This window comes from Gymnoscopelus microlampas, assembly GCF_963454915.1.
Source record: "Gymnoscopelus microlampas genome assembly, chromosome: 5".
Lineage (NCBI taxonomy): Eukaryota > Metazoa > Chordata > Actinopteri > Myctophiformes > Myctophidae > Gymnoscopelus > Gymnoscopelus microlampas.
The window spans coordinates 4,842,098-4,860,456 of NC_139942.1; the positions used below are offsets into that span (position 1 = coordinate 4,842,098).

Below are 18,359 nucleotides of genomic sequence, written 5' to 3' on the forward strand. Positions count from 1 at the left end.
GACACGCTTCCTGACTACTGGCCAATCACATCGCGTCTTTTCCTAGACTTGGCAGAATCTAGTTGTATAAAAACTACAACAGGATATTGCCTTGCAGCAACCTGGTCTGATGTTTTTCAGGGTGTGGAGAAAGCAATATGGGCCATTATCACATAACTTAAACATTAAACACTATAGACCTGTCAACTTGATTGAAACAAATAGCCTACAGCAAATGCTCAATTATTATTGTTAATATTATTATTAGTATTATTATGATTACTAATTGTTATCATTATTTGTCAATATTATTGCATTTACTATATTAGTATTGTTGTTACTAGACCATACCCGGTGAAGGGCGCAGGCGAAAGTAGTTGCAAAGTTGGGGTTAATGCACGTCCTGTCGCGCGGTTTCTCCCCCGTCGTGGCGCCCCCCTATTTTTAAGTATTTTTACAGTTTTTCTCAACTTTTAGGTATTTTTAGTGTTTTTATCAATCTTTAAGTATTTTTACTCTTTTTTTCAACTTTGAAGTATTTTTACTCATTTTCAGTACTTTTAAGTATTTGTACTCATTTTGAGTACTGTGAAGTATTTTTACTCAAGGTATTTGAGTATTGTCTCCGTCCCTCTCTCTCTCTCTCTCTCTCTCTCCATCTCCCTATTTTCACAACGCATCACGAGGCGTTGTGAGCTTGTAGATCAGCTATTTTCACAACGCATGGCGACGCGTTGTGAGCGTGATGATCTGCTATTTTCAGTAGGGGAATATGAGCACCCAAAATGTGCAGTTTGGCTTATGCGCCGAGAACAGACAGTTTATCAGGGATCGAAAGTGAGTTTGTACTGTGTAGTGCAGTGGTTCTCAAACGTTTTTATGTCAAGGACCCCCAAATTGACACTTGTTAGCCCGCGGACCCCCATTTGATAGATATGCCAGGGACCCCTCCCCCCCCACCCACAGCACGGAGAATGGCGTAGGCATGTTACTCGCCCGGCCCGGGTCCCGTGGCAAACTTATTTATTCAGGCTATTTAGTCAGCCTGTGGCCATGTTTCCCATTCAACCCGAAAAACCCCCCTACGTCCGCTGCCAGTACTGCTCCCGGTTTGGCTCCAATGGGAAACATGGCCACAGGCTGACTAAATAAGCGATTTAAACGGGTAGTTTCGCTGGCGACCTAAAATATTATGCAGCCGACCAAACCTTAAACATCCGTGCGGTTTAGAATCTACCATTAGTTTTGGGATACGATGTATACAAAAGGGTAAACAGCGGAGCCTTGGCGGACGTTCGCTCGATCCTGGAAGAGAACGACATAGAACCTCATCTCGCAGCGGAGTGAGAGGTTCTTTATGGAGCTAATGTGCAGCGTGTGTGCGAAAAGAATCTGGAGTGTTTAGTGGGCGGGGTCTATGGTGTAGCGTCGGTGTTGCCATGTCCGCCGATTGTAAGCGCTGTAGTGGTAATATTGGTGGTGTTGTGTTTTGGCGTTGGTTGTGAAAGTGCAGGTGGGTGTGGGGACGCGTTGTGAGCTTGTAGATCGGCTGTTTTCCAATAGGCAAGGTATATGTGTGAAGGCGCTTCGTTTGGCCTTCTTTTCATAGACCTCGTTGCTTGTAGGGTTCGTTTGGTTTGGCCTTGTTTACTGCTTGTTTCTCTCGCGAAACCTGGCAACGACGCATGTCCCCCCAACCAAAACCAACCGAGACACCACCGCCGTGAGGTTACTAGAATTATAGTAGGATTATGTAGATTATATCATCATTATTATGTATTATTATTGTTATTAATATTATTATATTATTAGTAGCAGTATTACTACTATTAATATTATTATTATTATTATTATATTACCATTGAATCATGTAAAGTCTGTCCAAATATGTCCACGCAAGCAATTACAAAATAAGTAGCAATCTTCATTTGCATAATAATCTCACATTTATATTGCTTTTAGGTACTCAAAGACTCTTAACATGGGGAGGGAGAAAACAAAAAAGGGAAAAAAACAAACAGGCAAAATCATTAAAAAAACTTCAATCAGATATAGGCTATACCTGAGGCCAGAATAGTAGGCCCATCAAAACTCAAACTAGCCTATAAAAGAATATTGTTATTCAACAGTTGGCCTACAGATAAACGCATTTTAAACAATGTCTTTCACACAAAATTGTGCACCGAATGCTTATCGCATCCCAATACTCGGTCAGTGAGCGCTCCCCGTGATTGTACTCCCACTTCAGACGTGAAATTCTCTTAAGATGTCTCCATTTCCTCTTTGTTGGTAGACGAGGCTCTCCCCGGTCTGCTGCAGCTGTTCTGACCTCGACCAGCCGCTGCTCGTCTTTAAGGCTTCTCAGAAAGATCCAGAGTGATGGATGGCGGCTCTAACTTCTTACCTTCAACAAAGTTGTTACTCTTATTGCCCGACGTTCTATCAAACACATTCCATAATGGTGGAGGAACCTGTCCACCCTCTCTGATGTAGTTGCACTCCATGTATTGGATGAAGTTAGCCGCAGCGGGGAAGCGCCGTGTCAGCCGTACTGTAGCTCTGTCAGTTGCCAGGATCCTGAAGTTTTGCCTCACCAAAGCCAATGGCAGGTATCTAATGGCCATAAACTTCTGGATGCTCCTTGAGTGCCAGTATGCACCTGCTAGCCCCAGTTTCTGAACTCGCCTCCATAAGCTTCCATAAGGTACTTGGAAAAGGTCCCGATACTCTGACCCGATACCAAAACATTGACGGGTGCTGGTATTTACATTGCATTATTAACAGCTGTGCTTAACGTTATAACCACTTTGAGTTTCTAACTTGCGGTCATAGTTGCGGTCAGTTGTGTGGTATTTTAGATGGATTTCTGTAACAGAAAGTTCTATCCACCGTCCTAGTCAGGGGGCATGGTTCACAGACGGAGCCAGCTCTGGAGCCAGCTAGCTTTGTTATTAGACAGTAGCCAGAAGTGTTGCCAGAAACAAGCAGCGAAGTCTATAAAAAGAAGCCCAAAATAAAAAAATAGGGCAGGTCAGTCAAACTTTATTGTCTAATATTGTTTTAGAGCAGTGGTTCTCAAACATTTTCATGCCAAGAGCAAGGACCCCCAATATGTACAATCTATTTTACAGAAAAACAATACCAAAGTCGCTTATAATAAACAGATTTGGCAACAATGAACAGAATGGATCAGTGCAGCTAGTAGCCACGAACACAGTCTCTCTTCTCCTCTGAATAATTTTGCCTAAATTCAGTCATCCACTCATCTTCAACACAAACCTCATCTACACCGTGTGGGATTGGAGGCAAAAGCGAAGCACGCTTCCTGTTCAGTATGGAACGAACACTGTTGAATTTGGGTATGTTCTCATCATCTGTAGCATCTCTGACGACCTCGTCGTATATCCTCTTCACAGGCTTTGTTGGGTCATTTTCGATCGCCTGAGTCATCCTCTGTACAATAGCAGCGGTTGAAATAACACCACCATCATCCTGGTGATTGTGGTCTGGTATGGTTAAAATGTTGATATGTGGATTATCTTCATCCATGTTGAATACAGAGGTTTGCATGAAGACATTGCAGGTCCTCCTCCAACAGCGCCAGTAGATTTTGGCACCTTTTGTTTTATTTCTTTGGTAGCGGTATCCATCATGTACCAGAACCTTGCCTCCTCGTTTGCCTGGCTGCAAACAGAAGTCACTCACTCACACACACACAAACACACAGTTTTCTTTTACAAATAATAATTTTCAAATTTGGCAATTCAAAAAAGATATTTCAGATCATCAGAACATACATGACTGTAGCTATAATTTCAACCATTGGAGAGCGAGAGAAGGATTTTAAAAATTTAAACAGATATTAACCACTTTAGCCCTATTTTATACAAGCTTTTTTTTTAAAGAGATCTACAAGTTCTTGAGAGCTTTTATTTCTAAAAGCATTTTTTTTTTAGATCTACAAGCTCTTGAGAGTTTAAAATGGAACCAAATGCACCCATAAGGTTTCATTTTAAACTGTCAAGAGTTAAAGATCTATAACGGTCCATTTGGTCACCAACTCTCCATCATTTAGCTGGGGACCACCTGGAACCCCCTCAAGGACCACTAGTGATGAAATGTTATCTTTGTATTATGGTGTATATTATTGATTTTTCAATATTAATACTAGTGGTGGAAAAAATACTCTTTTACTTAAAGGGCAAGACCACTTTGGTAGAGGTTTGGGTTGTGTAGTTACCTTGCCATGATGTAACCCCAAAGGTGGGCAAGAAATCAACAATAATTGCTCCATTGATTAGAAATTGATAATACAAAATATGCTCCTCATTGACTTACATTGAACGGTAAAACAGCTCTCAAAGTCACTCTTTTAGCACATAAATGAACCCAAACATAGCTGATTCAGGAAATATAGAGCATCACCAAACCCAGTACTGTTTATTTTTTTAATAAAAATGTCAACTTTCTGTTGATTTTACTATTTGAAGATCTGGATCCGGATCCGCAGATCCAGTCCAGGTTTTCTACTTATTAAAAATGGCAAAATCAACAGGAAGTTGACATTTTTATTTAAAAAAAACAGTACTGGGTTTGGTGATGTTCTATATTGTCTGAATCAACTTTGTTTTCGTTCGTTTATGTGCTAAAAGAGTGACTTTGAGATCTGTTTGACCGTACAATGTAAGTCAATGAGGAGCATATTTTGAATTATCAATTTCCAATCAATGGAGCAATTATTTTTGATTTCTTGTCCACCTTTGGAGTTACACCATGGCAAGGTAACTACACAACCCAAACCTCTACCAAAGTGGTCTTGCCCTTTAAGTACGAGTAACTCGTTCCCACAAGTTAACAAGATAGTTACTTGTGGGAACGAGATGGTAATCCGTGGCCACACGTTATATATCGTTTTCTTTCAATGGCCACTCCGGGGCTCCATAAAAACCACCCCTCATTAAACTGCCCATACCTATGGAATGGATTATCGCGGCGCCACATTTAGTTTTGAGTCTACGAGACCCCCCTACGTCTTTTAAAGTGATCGGCGGGCGGATCGTTGTGAAGAATACTATTCTTGGATTTTTCAAAGGTTAGTGAAAATACTCGGAAATCGCTGGCAAGGGCAGCATGTTTTTTTCTGGCAGTTAAAGGAGAGTTCCAGTCATTTTAGGTGTTTGCTTTGATGACTAACTAATCACTCACCAACATACCAGGGGCAGTTGACTTTTTTCATAGAAGCCGCTGTTGTCCATTGTGGAGACCCTGGCATAATGCGGATAAACAAAAATCGTCTATTTTAGCATGGAGCTGGTTGCTCTCACAGAATCTGGCAACACCGAGGACTAGCTTCACGTCGTTCTGCATAAACGGCAGCTCATAAGGGACTTTCAGTGCATGTTTGAGTGTCAGTACACTGCATAATGAGGATCAGTGGAAAAAAAATAAAACTTTGGAGCTGCTATAATAGGAGATTTGTGTTTATCCGCATTACTCCATTATGCCAGTGGAAGGGGTCTCCACAATGGACAACAGGGGCTTCTATGAAAAAAGTCAACTGCCCCTGGTATGTTGGTGAGTGATTAGTTACACATCAAAGCAAACACCTAAAATTACTGGAACTCTCCTTTAATGAGTTAAGTACTAATAATGAGATCCCCTTACCTGATATAGTGTCACACCTGGTCTTCGTTTGTACTGATGTCAATATCGACTCCTCTTCCTGTTCCTCTTTAATCTGTGGAAGTTGTGGTTCCTCCTTGACCAGACTGGGGTTCCTCTCCTCAGCCTCATGTTCAGGGGGAACCTCTTTACACACAGACAAAGGAGGAGAGAAGAGATAGCATCAGTAGAACAGCCTAACACCAGAGGGAGATCATCTGACCTCAAAATGTCTGCAAAAATGCATTCTACTATGCTGCCACCAAAATGTGGAATAACCTACCAAAAGACATAAAGGTTCTCGACTCCCTACCAAAACCAATCTAAAACTAGAAAAAATGCTCCTCGGAGCACAGGTCTCCGCCAGGTCAGGTATGTTATTGTGGCCTCCTGGTGGCGCTATAATAGGCCAATGTGAAAAGGGTGCCATTTCCTTTCACAGCAATCGGACACTGTATTCATGATTTGAGGCATTTTATTCCAAAAATGTGTTCAGCTAAATTAGACCTGCTGGTGGCGCTATAACAGGCCAATGTGAAAAGGGTGGCATTTCTTCCTCGTAGTGGGAATGCGTGTGTGTGCAATTTCATGGAAATCGCAAGCTGCGTTCATGATTTGAGGCATTTTGTTCAAAACGGACCAATCCTGTAAAGTTTGGAAGCCAACCTTAGCCAATGAGAGTGGAATCTGGGAAATCGGACAGACCCGGGTTGATCACATGACTATAGATACTGTGTACTGATTTGCATGACGTTTGGATACAATCTGTAGGAGTAATATATCAAATAATAATAATATCAAACATTTGGGGCAGAGGTTCTGAATTGGCATCCAGGGAGTATGCACAGTTTCGCAGTGACCGGGCCAACGGACACACTGACGGACGGACAGGGGGTAAAACATACTCTCTAATTCCTATCCTCAAAATGCAAGTGAACATAGTTTAGGTACGCTTCCATTAGAGTAACGTGCCATGCAGTTCCGCACCGATCGTGCGTTTCCACTTGCGAGGGAGATTGAGTAAAGAGTCCGGAAGTGTTTGAAAAACTGCAATGACGTCAATGTGGTGACATGCATACTGTATGTGACGTTTTTTCATTCCATGTGGATGAATTATGTGTGTCTTGTTATTCGGAGATCCCGAAATGGAGGACGTGGACAGTGATGTTGCTAGGTTTTCAATGTAGAATCACTGGTGGTCATTTGAATGAGTCCCAGGGAAATATTATCCTAAAAAAAATTGTTGTTTTTGAGAAATTGCAATATTAAACCCATGTTTGATATTATATGGCTATAATCATGGTTATATTCATGTATGTTGATAATGTATCTGGAAAAACCAAAAGTAATAAACAAAATCCTGAATCTGCATCGGCAGAACACCTCAAGGTGCTTTTCTCACTGGGTGACATTTATTCGTCGTGTTATGATCACCCATGTTTTCATACAGTTTCTCGTTCAGTTGAAATCATGTAATTTTTCCCCAAACAATACTCGTCTAAAAGGGTCATGCAACCAGTGGTGGAAAAGGTACTCACATGTTTTACTTAAAGGAGACACACCATGAATTTCACTTTTTTTTATTTTTTTTGTATTTTTTTGGCTCCCCAGTGTCTCTTGTACCCCAAAAAATATTTTCTTTTAACATTCAGTCATTCATTCTCATTTCAGAGATTTTCAGAATGGGCGTGTCTGAACAGGCCATCTCAGAATGGCAAGTTTGCTTACCTCACCAAACTTTCTGCCCATGTATTTTGACAGACAGAATTGCTCAGTACCGCAGTACAGCACCCCCCTAGCCAACTGGACGTTTTGGTATTGCAGCTGAAAGTGCTTTATAAGCCTGAGAGAATTGACTTGGGATGAGTATATCTGAGTGTTGATTTAGGCTCAAACCTTTTGAAAATGGTTTGAGGGACATACACCATATGATATTAAATATCAAATATTTTTTTTTAATTCATGGTGTCTCTCCTTTAATTAAAATAATCAATACAGTATTATAAAAGTCTGGAATTCAAAATGTACTTGAGTAAAAGTACAAAAGTATTGTCATCAAAATATACTTTAAGTACCAAAAGTAGACAGTACTCATGCAGAATGTCCCGTTTCAATAGCAGATAGCAATAGCAGATCTACAAGCTCATCGTACGCATTGTGAGCTTGTAGGTCTGCTATTTTAAAATGGCCGAAATGTATAATAGGGCTGAAGTGGTTAATGTATGTTTTGTAATAACAATCTAAATATACAAAGTAACTAGTAACTAAAGTGTTCAAATAATTGTAGTGGAGTAAAAGTACAATATGTCTCTGAAATGTAGTGGAGTAGAAGTAAAAGTACTGAACATTGGAAATACTCCTCAAAATTGTACTTAAAGTTGTACAGTGCAAATTAAAAAAAAAAAACGATTTTTAGCAGCCTCTGCTGGTCATTACCGTCACTGCAGGCCGTTTGTTTATTACTGCGTTACCCAGAATTCCATTCGTTTTCACCGGAAGCGTTTCAAAAAGCGTTCTTTTAATTGTTTTATACGATCTGTGGATCGTTTCTCTTAGCCAGTGGAGCTTTAGTTACCGTGAGCTGTGTTTTTTTTTCTGTTTTTTTTTTTTTTTGTTCTTCAAATCATACAATCTCTTAAAATCAGCGTGAGTTTCCTTTTTGTTATTAGCGCGGTAGTTCCTGGCCAAACAGGAAACCGGTGCAGTAGTTCCTGGCCAAACAGGAAACCGGTGCATTTCCGCTTCCATTTTCCGGCCAGATGACGTAATTTTCGCGGGACAGTCAACCCCGACAACGTTCAATAGAAAATATATAAATAAAAGGCTTTCGGGGGTGAAATTCATGGAGTGGGTGTTGTGAAACATTTGCCACTCACAAAAGATATACAATTTAACTTTAGTTTTATTGAAAAAGTTACCTAGCATTACTTTAAGCACAGTACTTGAGTAAATCTCTTAGTTACTTTCCACCCCTGCATGCAACAAAGTATGAATGAGCCTTTATGTGTACTATGCAAGTACTGAAATGAACTACACATTTAATAACTTAAACTCCAACAACTGTATTCTGGGGAAAACCTTCCTACCTACAATATTTGCCTCTGAGAAGTAGTGGAGTAATGTAAAAAGTATAGACAATTGGACATACTCCAGTAAAGTAAAAAATCCTCAAAAGTGTACTCAAGTACAGTACTTGAGTAAATGTACTTAGTTACTTTACACCAGGGGTCTTCAACAGGGGGTCCGGGACCCCAAGGGGTTTCTCAGAGTTATTACAGGGGGTCCACCAAATCTTTGTGGGATATGATTATTTTTTTTTACCTTAACCACTTGAACCCTCACATCCCTTTTCTGACGAGAACTTTAGCCAAAAATAACCGATCTACAAGCTCACAACGCCTCGCGCTGCAAGGCGTTGTGAGCTTGTAGATCGGCTATTTTTGGCAAAGAGGATAGGTGTAGAGGGAAAAAATAGCAGACTAAGTAAAAAACACTTTAAACTGAAAGCACAATTTTATACAATATAGAGGGGGTCCCTGCTTCATCTCTCTCTCAGCTAGGGGGTCCTTGGCCTGAAAAGGTTGAAGACCTCTGCTTTACACCACTGTGACGGACTCATAGAAAACTACCGTAGCCGATGTGTAGCCGCTTTAAGCTACTGTCTAACCAGAATAAACAGTAAACATGTATTTAAAATGCAGCTCAACCCACCTGTTCTGTGTAGTGTGATGCGTGGCTGTAAAATGTCGTCCAGCAGTTTGTTTCGTCTCTCCAGCAGAGTTTCTAGTGTCTCTATCTCTCTCTGGAAGAGGTTGAACATCAACTCTGCAGCCAAACTGAGACGCTCGCTGACAAACACTCTGACATTAAGCTTCACACAAACATCACGCTGTTTTTCCAAAACACACAATATCTCCTCTCCCACCGACGTCATGTGTTCATTTATAGACAGCCGTAGATACTCTCTTGGACACATTTTATGTGACATTTTTCACCGTGCTTTGTTTCTCGTCGCCGTGAAAAAACAACAACACAACAACGCAAGGCAACGCGGCGGAAATTACTTCAATGTTCAGTTCAGTTCCGGGTCAAAGTTTTTCGCGCATGTGCCGTAAAGGATCCAGAGTCACTGTTGCCTTTTTTGCCATCTAGTGGAGGAGGTGTGTAACTGTCACTGAAGAAAGAAAATATTGTGGATGGATAGATAGATAGATAGCAGCAGTGGTGGAAAAAGTACTAAAATTATTTACTTAAGTAAAAGTATCAATACTGCAATATATAAATACTCCGTTACAAGTAAAAGTCCAGAATTCAAAATTTACTTGAGTAAAAGTACAAAGGTTGGCATCAAAATGTACTTAGTGTCAAAATTAAAAGTACTAAAATATTTGAAAATAGCAGATCTACAAGCTCACAACGCGTCGCGATGCTACACGTTGTGAGCTTGTAGATCGGCTATTTTCAAATAGCATTGGTATAAAATAGGGCTAAAGTGGTTAATGTATGTTTTATAATGTAATCATTTATATCTGCAAAGTAACTAGTAGCCTAACTAAAGTTTTCAAATAATTGTAGTGGAGTAAAAGTACAATATTTGCCTCTGAGATGTAGTGGAGTAGAAGTAAAAGTATTGGAAATTGGAAATACAGTAAAGTACAAGTACCTCAAAATTGTACTTAAGTACAGTACTTAAGTACATTTACTTAGTTAGCCTACTTTCCACCACAGATAGATAGATAGATAGATAAATAGATAGATAGATAGATAGATAGATAGATATGGCACAGCTCTGCTCCATATACCTATGGGTCCATAGCGTTAGAAGGAGTTCTCCTTAACGCTATGGGACTTTCGAGCCTTTGCGCATGCACCACAGGCTGCGTAGCGATCGTCTGTAGTAAAAATTAAAAATACGCTATTGCTACTCACCAAAACAAAGACGGTTTTATGGTTTTGAAAGCCTACTCTACTTAGTGGGAACACTCTGAGCCCCCCCACCTCACCTCTAAAATACACTTTTTGGCCAGAAAAGAAAATATTTCACTAGAAGGAAAAATACGGTCAATAGAAAAATTACATTGACCATTTCTATAGAGGGCGCAGTGGAGTAACCAAAAACATGTGTGTGTATAGATAGTTAGATAGATAGATAAGTATAGATATAGGCAAAAATTAAAATAAAATATAGCTGCAAGCAGCGATAATACGGGGCCAGTGAATAGAGAGAGAGAGAGACATGGAAACGGAATAGATTGAAGAGAGAGAGAGTGACATGGAAACAATAGATTGATGAGAGAGAGAGATGGAAACATAATGGTTTGATTGGACATCTCAACCTACTGCCATTAACAGGATTCGAACTCTCAACCTTCAGACTAATAGGCTGCAACACTACCTATAGTGCTATAGCTTTGTCCAGGCTGATATTGTCTGTTGAAGATCATAAACTCTTGCCTTCTTTCATGAACCAAGCCCCTGTTTCACCAACACTAAGATCACTCGTTCACAAACCATTTACCAATGAATAAATTGTACATCTCCTCAGAACCAAAACTAGTGAAAGTATAGCCGATCTACAAGCTCACAAACCATGAAAAGTTGTGAGATTGTAGATCAGCTATTTTCAGAATGAAGTATGTCATACGTTGAAAAAACGTACTCTCAAATAAGCATTTCAGGTTATCTTTACCATTTGCACATGTATTCATTGATACAGTCATGTTGTTGACAATTCAACTTAAATTAAGTCTGCATCAAGTGAGGCTTGAACTGGCGACCTAGAGATTGTGAGTAGGGGTGTGCCGATATATCGTCCCGCGATATATCGCGATACGTTTTCGCGACGATATGTATCGTTTTGGAAAAAAAAAATATTGTTTTTGAAAAAAAAAAAAAAAATTTTTTTTTTTTTTTTTACAATCATAATAATCAGGCATGCAAACGGCCCCGAAGTGAAAAGAGTGACAACATGTTTTTTTTTCGGGTCAGGTGTCATACTATTTGGATTCAAAACGGCTATTGTAGCTGAAAAGCTACAAGTTTGCATGTCTGAATAATGCAAAAACAGAATTATTTGTTTGCATTTTCTTTTTTTCTCCTCCATATATTTTCATAATAAAAAAAGTGCGTATCGTATCGTATCGAAATCGTATCGAAGTTGTGAGCCAAATATCGTATCGTATCGTTTCGTGAAATTAGTGTATCGGCACACCCCTAATTGTGAGGCATTCATTTAAGGGAGACGCCATTGGCCCAACAGACAAGTAACTGTGAAAAAGGAGATCAAACAGATGATACAGTTTCACGCAAATAGCTGAAAAATCCTGGGTTTAAGTGTTTTTCAAACTGCTCAAAATTGCGGACAATCTAAGGCCGGAGCTTACTGGTCAAAGCGATAGATGTGTTCCTCATGAGTCAAGGCACAAGTGTAAGCAAGTTTCACGACTTTCGGCCAAACGAGGCATGACTTTTGCCTGTTTAAAGTTTGCATTTTCAAAACATTGCTATAGCGCCCCCCTTTGGCCAATTGGAGTGAGATTGGTTTCAGTGATATTTGGAATGACTATCTACATTACTGCAACGTTTCAAAGAAATGTGAGTCTTGCATGTATGTGTTAGGGGCAGATGAATAATTTTCATAAAACTGCAATAGTTAAAATCTATTTCCTCCTGGGTTTTTTGAGTAATCTGCACAAAACATTTTACACATGAACTTGGGACCTTTGCCGACAAAACAAAAGCGGCGGATTTTCCATAAGTGAAAAAATGCAGAAGTTATGAGCCAATGGCTGTTTTTCATATAATTCAAAATGGTGGGTGATCTAAAGGTCAGAGGTCAAAAGTCAGACCACGAAAGTTGTCGGGCATGAAGAGACGCATGTGTGTATCGAAGTTTCATGGTTGTAGGTCAAACAGGGCATGAGTTGTACCTGTTCAAAGTTGGCATTTTCAATTGAGTGCTATAGCGCCACCCTTTGACGAATGAGTGTGAGAATTATTTCTTGGTAGTTTTTCATGAGCATCTACCATATGGCCGAGTTTCGTAAAAAGCGACTGCACGGTTAAGCCAGAACTGGCAAAGCAAGTATTTTTCAAACTGCTCAAAATTGCGGAAAATCTAAGGGCGGAGCTTAATGGTCAAATCGATACGTGTGTTCCTCATGAGTCAAGGCACATGTGTAAGCAAGTTTCACGACTTTCGGCCAAACGAGGCATGACTTATGCCTGTTTAAAGTCTGCCTTTTCAAAAAATTGCTATAGCGCCCCCTTTTGGCCAATTGGAGTGAGATTGGTTTCAGTGATATTTGGAATGACCCTGTACATTTCTGCAAAGTTTCAAAGAAATGTGAGTCTGCATGTATTTTTAGGCACAGATGAATAATTTTCATAAAACTGTAATAGTTAAAATCTATCTCCTCCTGGGATTTTTGAGCAATCTGCACGAAACGTTTAACACTTGAACTTTGGACCACTGCCTACAAAAATTTCCAACGGATTTTCCATAAGTGAAAAAATGCAGAAGTTAGGAGCCAATGACTGTTTTTCATATAATTCAAAATGGTGGGAGATCTAAAGGTCAGAGGTCAAAAGTCAGACCACAAAAGTTGTCGAGCATGAAGAGACGCATGTGTGTATCGAAGTTTCATGGTTGTAGGTCAAACAGGGCATGAGTTGTACCTGTTCAAAGTTGGCACTTTCAATTGAGTGCTATAGCGCCACCCTTTGACGAATGAGTGTGAGAATTATTTCTTGGTAGTTTTTCATGAGCATCTACCATATGGCCGAGTTTCGTAAAAAGCGTATGCACGGTTAAGCCAGAACTGGCAAAAACAAGTATTTTTCAAACTGCTCAAAATTGCGGAAAATCTAAGGGCGGAGCTTAATGGTCAAATCGATACTTGTGTTCCTCATGAGTCAAGGCACATGTGTAAGCAAGTTTCACGACTTTCGGCCAAACGAGGCATGACTTATGCCTGTTTAAAGTCTGCCTTTTCAAAAAATTGCTATAGCGCCCCCTTTTGGCCAATTGGAATAAGATTGGTTTCAGTGATATTTGGAATGACCCTGTACATTTCTGCAAAGTTTCAAAGAAATGTGAGTCTGCATGTATGTTTTAGGCACAGATGAATAATTTTCATAAAACTGTAATAGTTAAAATCTATCTCCTCCTGGGATTTTTTAGCAATCTGCACGAAACGTTTAACACTTGAACTCTGGACCTCTGCCTACAAAAATTTCCAACGGATTTTCCATAAGTGAAAAAATGCAGAAGTTAGGAGCCAATGACTGATTTTCATATAATTCAAAATGGTGGGAGATCTAAAGGTCAGAGGTCAAAGTCAGAGGGTGAAAGTTGTTCAGCATGAGGAGACGCATATGTGTATCTGGCTCTTCATGGCTCTAGGTCAAACAGGGCAGTTGTACCTGTTCAAAGTTGCCATTTTCAATTGAGTGCTATAGCGCCACCTTTGGACGAATTGTGAGAATTATTTCTTGATGATCGTTTTTCATGACCATCTACCATATGGCCGAGTTTCGTAAAAAGCGACTGCACGGTTCAGCCAGAACTGCGAAAAGTGGCAGAAGAAGTGACAGAATACTGCCAATAACAAAACAGGTCCAGAGCTGAGCTCTGGCCCCGTAATACATGTAAATGTAATTACGGGGCCAGAGCTCAGCTCTGGACCTGTTTTATTATTCGCTTTATTCTGTCACTTCTGCCACTTTTCGCAGTTCTGGCTGAACCGCGCTGTCGCTTTATTCTGTCACTTCTGCCACTTTTCGCAGTTCTGGCTGAACCGCGCTGTCGCTTTTTACGAAACTCGGCCATATGGTAGATGGTCATGAAAAACGATCAAGAAATAATTCTCACAATCTTTCGTCCAAAGGTGGCGCTATAGCACTCAATTGAAAATGCCAACTTTGAACAGGTACAACTCATGCCCTGTTTGACCTACAGCCATGAAACTTGGATACACATATGCGTCTCCTCATGCTGAACAACTTTCACTGACTTTTGACGTCTGACCTTTAGATCTCCCACCATTTTGAATTATATGAAAAACAGTCATTGGCTCCTAACTTCTGCATTTTTTCACTTATGGAAAATCCGTTGGAAATTTTTGTAGGCAGTGGTCCAAAGTTCAAGTGTTAAAAATTTCGTGCAGATTGCTCAAAAATCCCAGGAGGAGATAGATTTTAACTATTACAGTTTTATGAAAATTATTCATCTGTGCCTAAAACATACATGCAGACTCACATTTCTTTGAAACTTTGCAGAAATGTACAGGGTCATTCCAAATATCACTGAAACCAATCTTACTCCAATTGGCCAAAAGGGGGCGCTATAGCAATTTTTTGAAAAGGCAGACTTTAAACAGGCATAAGTCATGCCTTGTTTGGCCGAAAGTCGTGAAACTTGCTTACACATGTGCCTTGACTCATGAGGAACACACGTATCGATTTGACCAGTAAGCTCCGCCCTTAGATTTTCCGCAATTTTGAGCAGTTTGAAAAATACTTGTTTTTGACAGTTCTGGCTTAACCGTGCATACGCTTTTTACGAAACTCGGCCATATGGCAGATGCTCATGAAAAACTACCAAGAAATAATTCTCACACTCATTCGTCAAAGGGTGGCGCTATAGCACTCAATTGAAAGTGCCAACTTTGAACAGGTACAACTCATGCCCTGTTTGACCTACAACCATGAAACTTCGATACACACATGCGTCTCCTCATGCCCGACAACTTTCGTGGTCTGACTTTTGACCTCTGACCTTTAGATCGCCCACCATTTTGAATTATATGAAAAACAGTCATTGGCTCCTAACTTCTGCATTTTTTCACTTATGGAAAATCCGTTGGAAATTTTTGTAGGCAGTGGTCCAAAGTTCAAGTGTTAAACGTTTCGTGCAGATTGCTCAAAAATCCCAGGAGGAGATAGATTTTAACTATTACAGTTTTATGAAAATTATTCATCTGTGCCTAAAAATACATGCAGACTCACATTTCTTTGAAACTTTGCAAAAATGTACAGGGTCATTCCAAATATCACTGAAACCAATCTCACTCCAATTGGCCAAAAGGGGGCGCTATAGCAATTTTTTGAAAAGGCAGACTTTAAACAGGCATAAGTCATGCCTCGTTTGGCCGAAAGTCGTGAAACTTGCTTACACATGTGCCTTGACTCATGAGGAACACACGTATCGATTTGACCATTAAGCTCCGCCCTTAGATTTTCCGCAATTTTGAGCAGTTTGAAAAATACTTGTTTTTGCCAGTTCTGCCTTAACCGTGCATACGCTTTTTACAAAACTCGGCCATATGGTAGATGCTCATGAAAAACTACCAAGAAATAATTCTCACTCTCATTCGTCAAAGGGTGGCGCTATAGCACTCAATTGAAAGTGCCAACTTTGAACAGGTACAACTCATGCCCTGTTTGACCTACAACCATGAAACTTCGATACACACATGCGTCTCCTCATGCCCGACAACTTTCGTGGTCTGACTTTTGACCTCTGACCTTTAGATCGCCCACCATTTTGAATTATATGAAAAACAGTCATTGGCTCCTAACTTCTGCATTTTTTCACTTATGGAAAATCCGTTGGAAATTTTTGTAGGCAGTGGTCCAAAGTTCAAGTGTTAAACGTTTCGTGCAGATTGCTCAAAAATCCCAGGAGGAGATAGATTTTAACTATTACAGTTTTATGAAAATTATTCATCTGTGCCTAAAACATACATGCAGACTCACATTTCTTTGAAACTTTGCAGAAATGTACAGGGTCATTCCAAATATCACTGAAACCAATCTCACTCCAATTGGCCAAAAGGGGGCGCTATAGCAATTTTTTGAAAAGGCAGACTTTAAACAGGCATAAGTCATGCCTCGTTTGGCCGAAAGTCGTGAAACTTGCTTACACATGTGCCTTGACTCATGAGGAACACACGTATCGATTTGACCATTAAGCTCCGCCCTTAGATTTTCCGCAATTTTGAGCAGTTTGAAAAATACTTGTTTTTGCCAGTTCTGGCTTAACCGTGCATACGCTTTTTACGAAACTCGGCCATATGGTAGATGCTCATGAAAAACTACCAAGAAATAATTCTCACACTCATTCGTCAAAGGGTGGCGCTATAGCACTCAATTGAAAGTGCCAACTTTGAACAGGTACAACTCATGCCCTGTTTGACCTACAACCATGAAACTTCGATACACACATGCGTCTCTTCATGCCCGACAACTTTCGTGGTCTGACTTTTGACCTCTGACCTTTAGATCACCCACCATTTTGAATTATATGAAAAACAGCCATCGGCTCATAACTTCTGCATTTTTTCACTTATGGAAAATCCGCCGCTTTTGTTTTGTCGGCAAAGGTCCTAAGTTCATGTGTAAAATGTTTTGTGCAGATTACTCAAAAATCCCAGGAGGAAATAGATTTTAACTATTGCAGTTTTATGAAAATTATTCATCTGCCCCTAACACATACATGCAAGACTCACATTTCTTTGAAACGTTGCAGTAATGTAGAGAGTCATTCCAAATATCACTGAAACCAATCTCACTCCAATTGGCCAAAGGGGGGCGCTATAGCAATTGTTTGAAAATGCAAACTTTAAACAGGCAAAAGTCATGCCTCGTTTGGCCGAAAGTCGTGAAACTTGCTTACACTTGTGCCTTGACTCATGAGGAACACATCTATCGCTTTGACCAGTAAGCTCCGGCCTTAGATTGTCCGCAATTTTGAGCAGTTTGAAAAACACTTAAACCCAGGATTCTTCAGCTATTTGCGTGAAACTGTATCATCTGTGTGATCTCCTTTTTCACAGTTCCTTGTCTGTTGGGCCAATGGCGTCTCCCTTAAATGAATGCCTCACAATCTCAAGGTCGCCCGTTTAAGCCTCACTTGATGCAGACTTAATTTAAGTTGAATTGCAAACAACATGACTGTATCAATGAATACATGTGCAAATGGTAAAGATAACCTGAAATGCTTATTTGAGAGTACGTTTTTTCAACGTATGACGTACTTCATTCTGAAAATAGCTGATCTACAATCTCACAACTTTTCATGGTTTGTGAGCTTGTAGATCGGCTACTTTCACTAGTTTTGGTTCTGAGGAGATGTACAATTTCTTCATTGGTAAATGGTTTGTGAACGAGTGATCTTAGTGTTAGTGAAACAGGGACTTGGTTCATGAAAGAAGGCAAGAGTTTATGATCTTCAACAGACAATATCAGCCTGGACAAAGCTATAGCACTATAGGTAGTGTTGCAGCCTATTAGTCTGAAGGTTGAGAGTTCGAATCCTGTTAATGGCAGTAGGTTGAGATGTCCAATCAAACCATTATGTTTCCATCTCTCTCTCTCATCAATCTATTGTTTCCATGTCACTCTCTCTCTCTTCAATCTATTCCGTTTCCATGTCTCTCTCTCTCTCTATTCACTGGCCCCGTATTATCGCTGCTTGCAGCTATATTTGTACTTGTCTCACACACAGACACACACACGCACACACACACACGCACGCACGCACGCACGCACGCACGCACGCACGCACGCAACAAGTCGCAGTGCTTCGAGTTAATGACTTGCCCATGGTGAGACTTTGGGCACAAGTAGACTTTTTTGGGCTTTACAATCCTATTTAGTTGAACTTGTATTTTGAATTGAACTGTGCCTTTTTTCTGCAAACTCATAAAGTATTCAAT

General features: G+C 40.1%; 1 protein-coding gene across 1 annotated transcript; it reads right to left on the reverse strand.

Moving 5' to 3' along the window:
* Positions 1–2,073: 2,073 nt before the first annotated feature.
* Positions 2,074–9,630, reverse strand: LOC311046145 (uncharacterized protein). The gene is made up of 3 exons (XM_084058297.1): positions 9,352–9,630; positions 5,644–5,787; positions 2,074–3,683 (listed from the first exon to the last, which is right to left on the reverse strand). Exons 1-3 carry the CDS (start codon positions 9,626–9,628, stop codon positions 3,178–3,180), a joined length of 927 nt encoding a protein of 308 aa, XP_083914423.1. The 5' UTR covers positions 9,629–9,630; the 3' UTR covers positions 2,074–3,177.
* Between the last annotated feature and the right edge of the window lie 8,729 nt (positions 9,631–18,359).

Bases quoted from the DNA above. Each gene is read 5' to 3' on its own strand.
- LOC311046145 (XM_084058297.1), bottom strand. From the start codon at position 9,628: ATGTCACATAAAATGTGTCCAAGAGAGTATCTACGGCTGTCTATAAAT. The intron at 5,788-9,351 runs GTGGGTTGAGCT...CTGTGTGTAAAG, and splicing joins CATCACACTACACAGAACAG to AGGTTCCCCCTGAACATGAG. The intron at 3,684-5,643 runs GTAAGGGGATCT...TGTGTGTGTGAG, and splicing joins CAGGTGTGACACTATATCAG to TGAGTGACTTCTGTTTGCAG.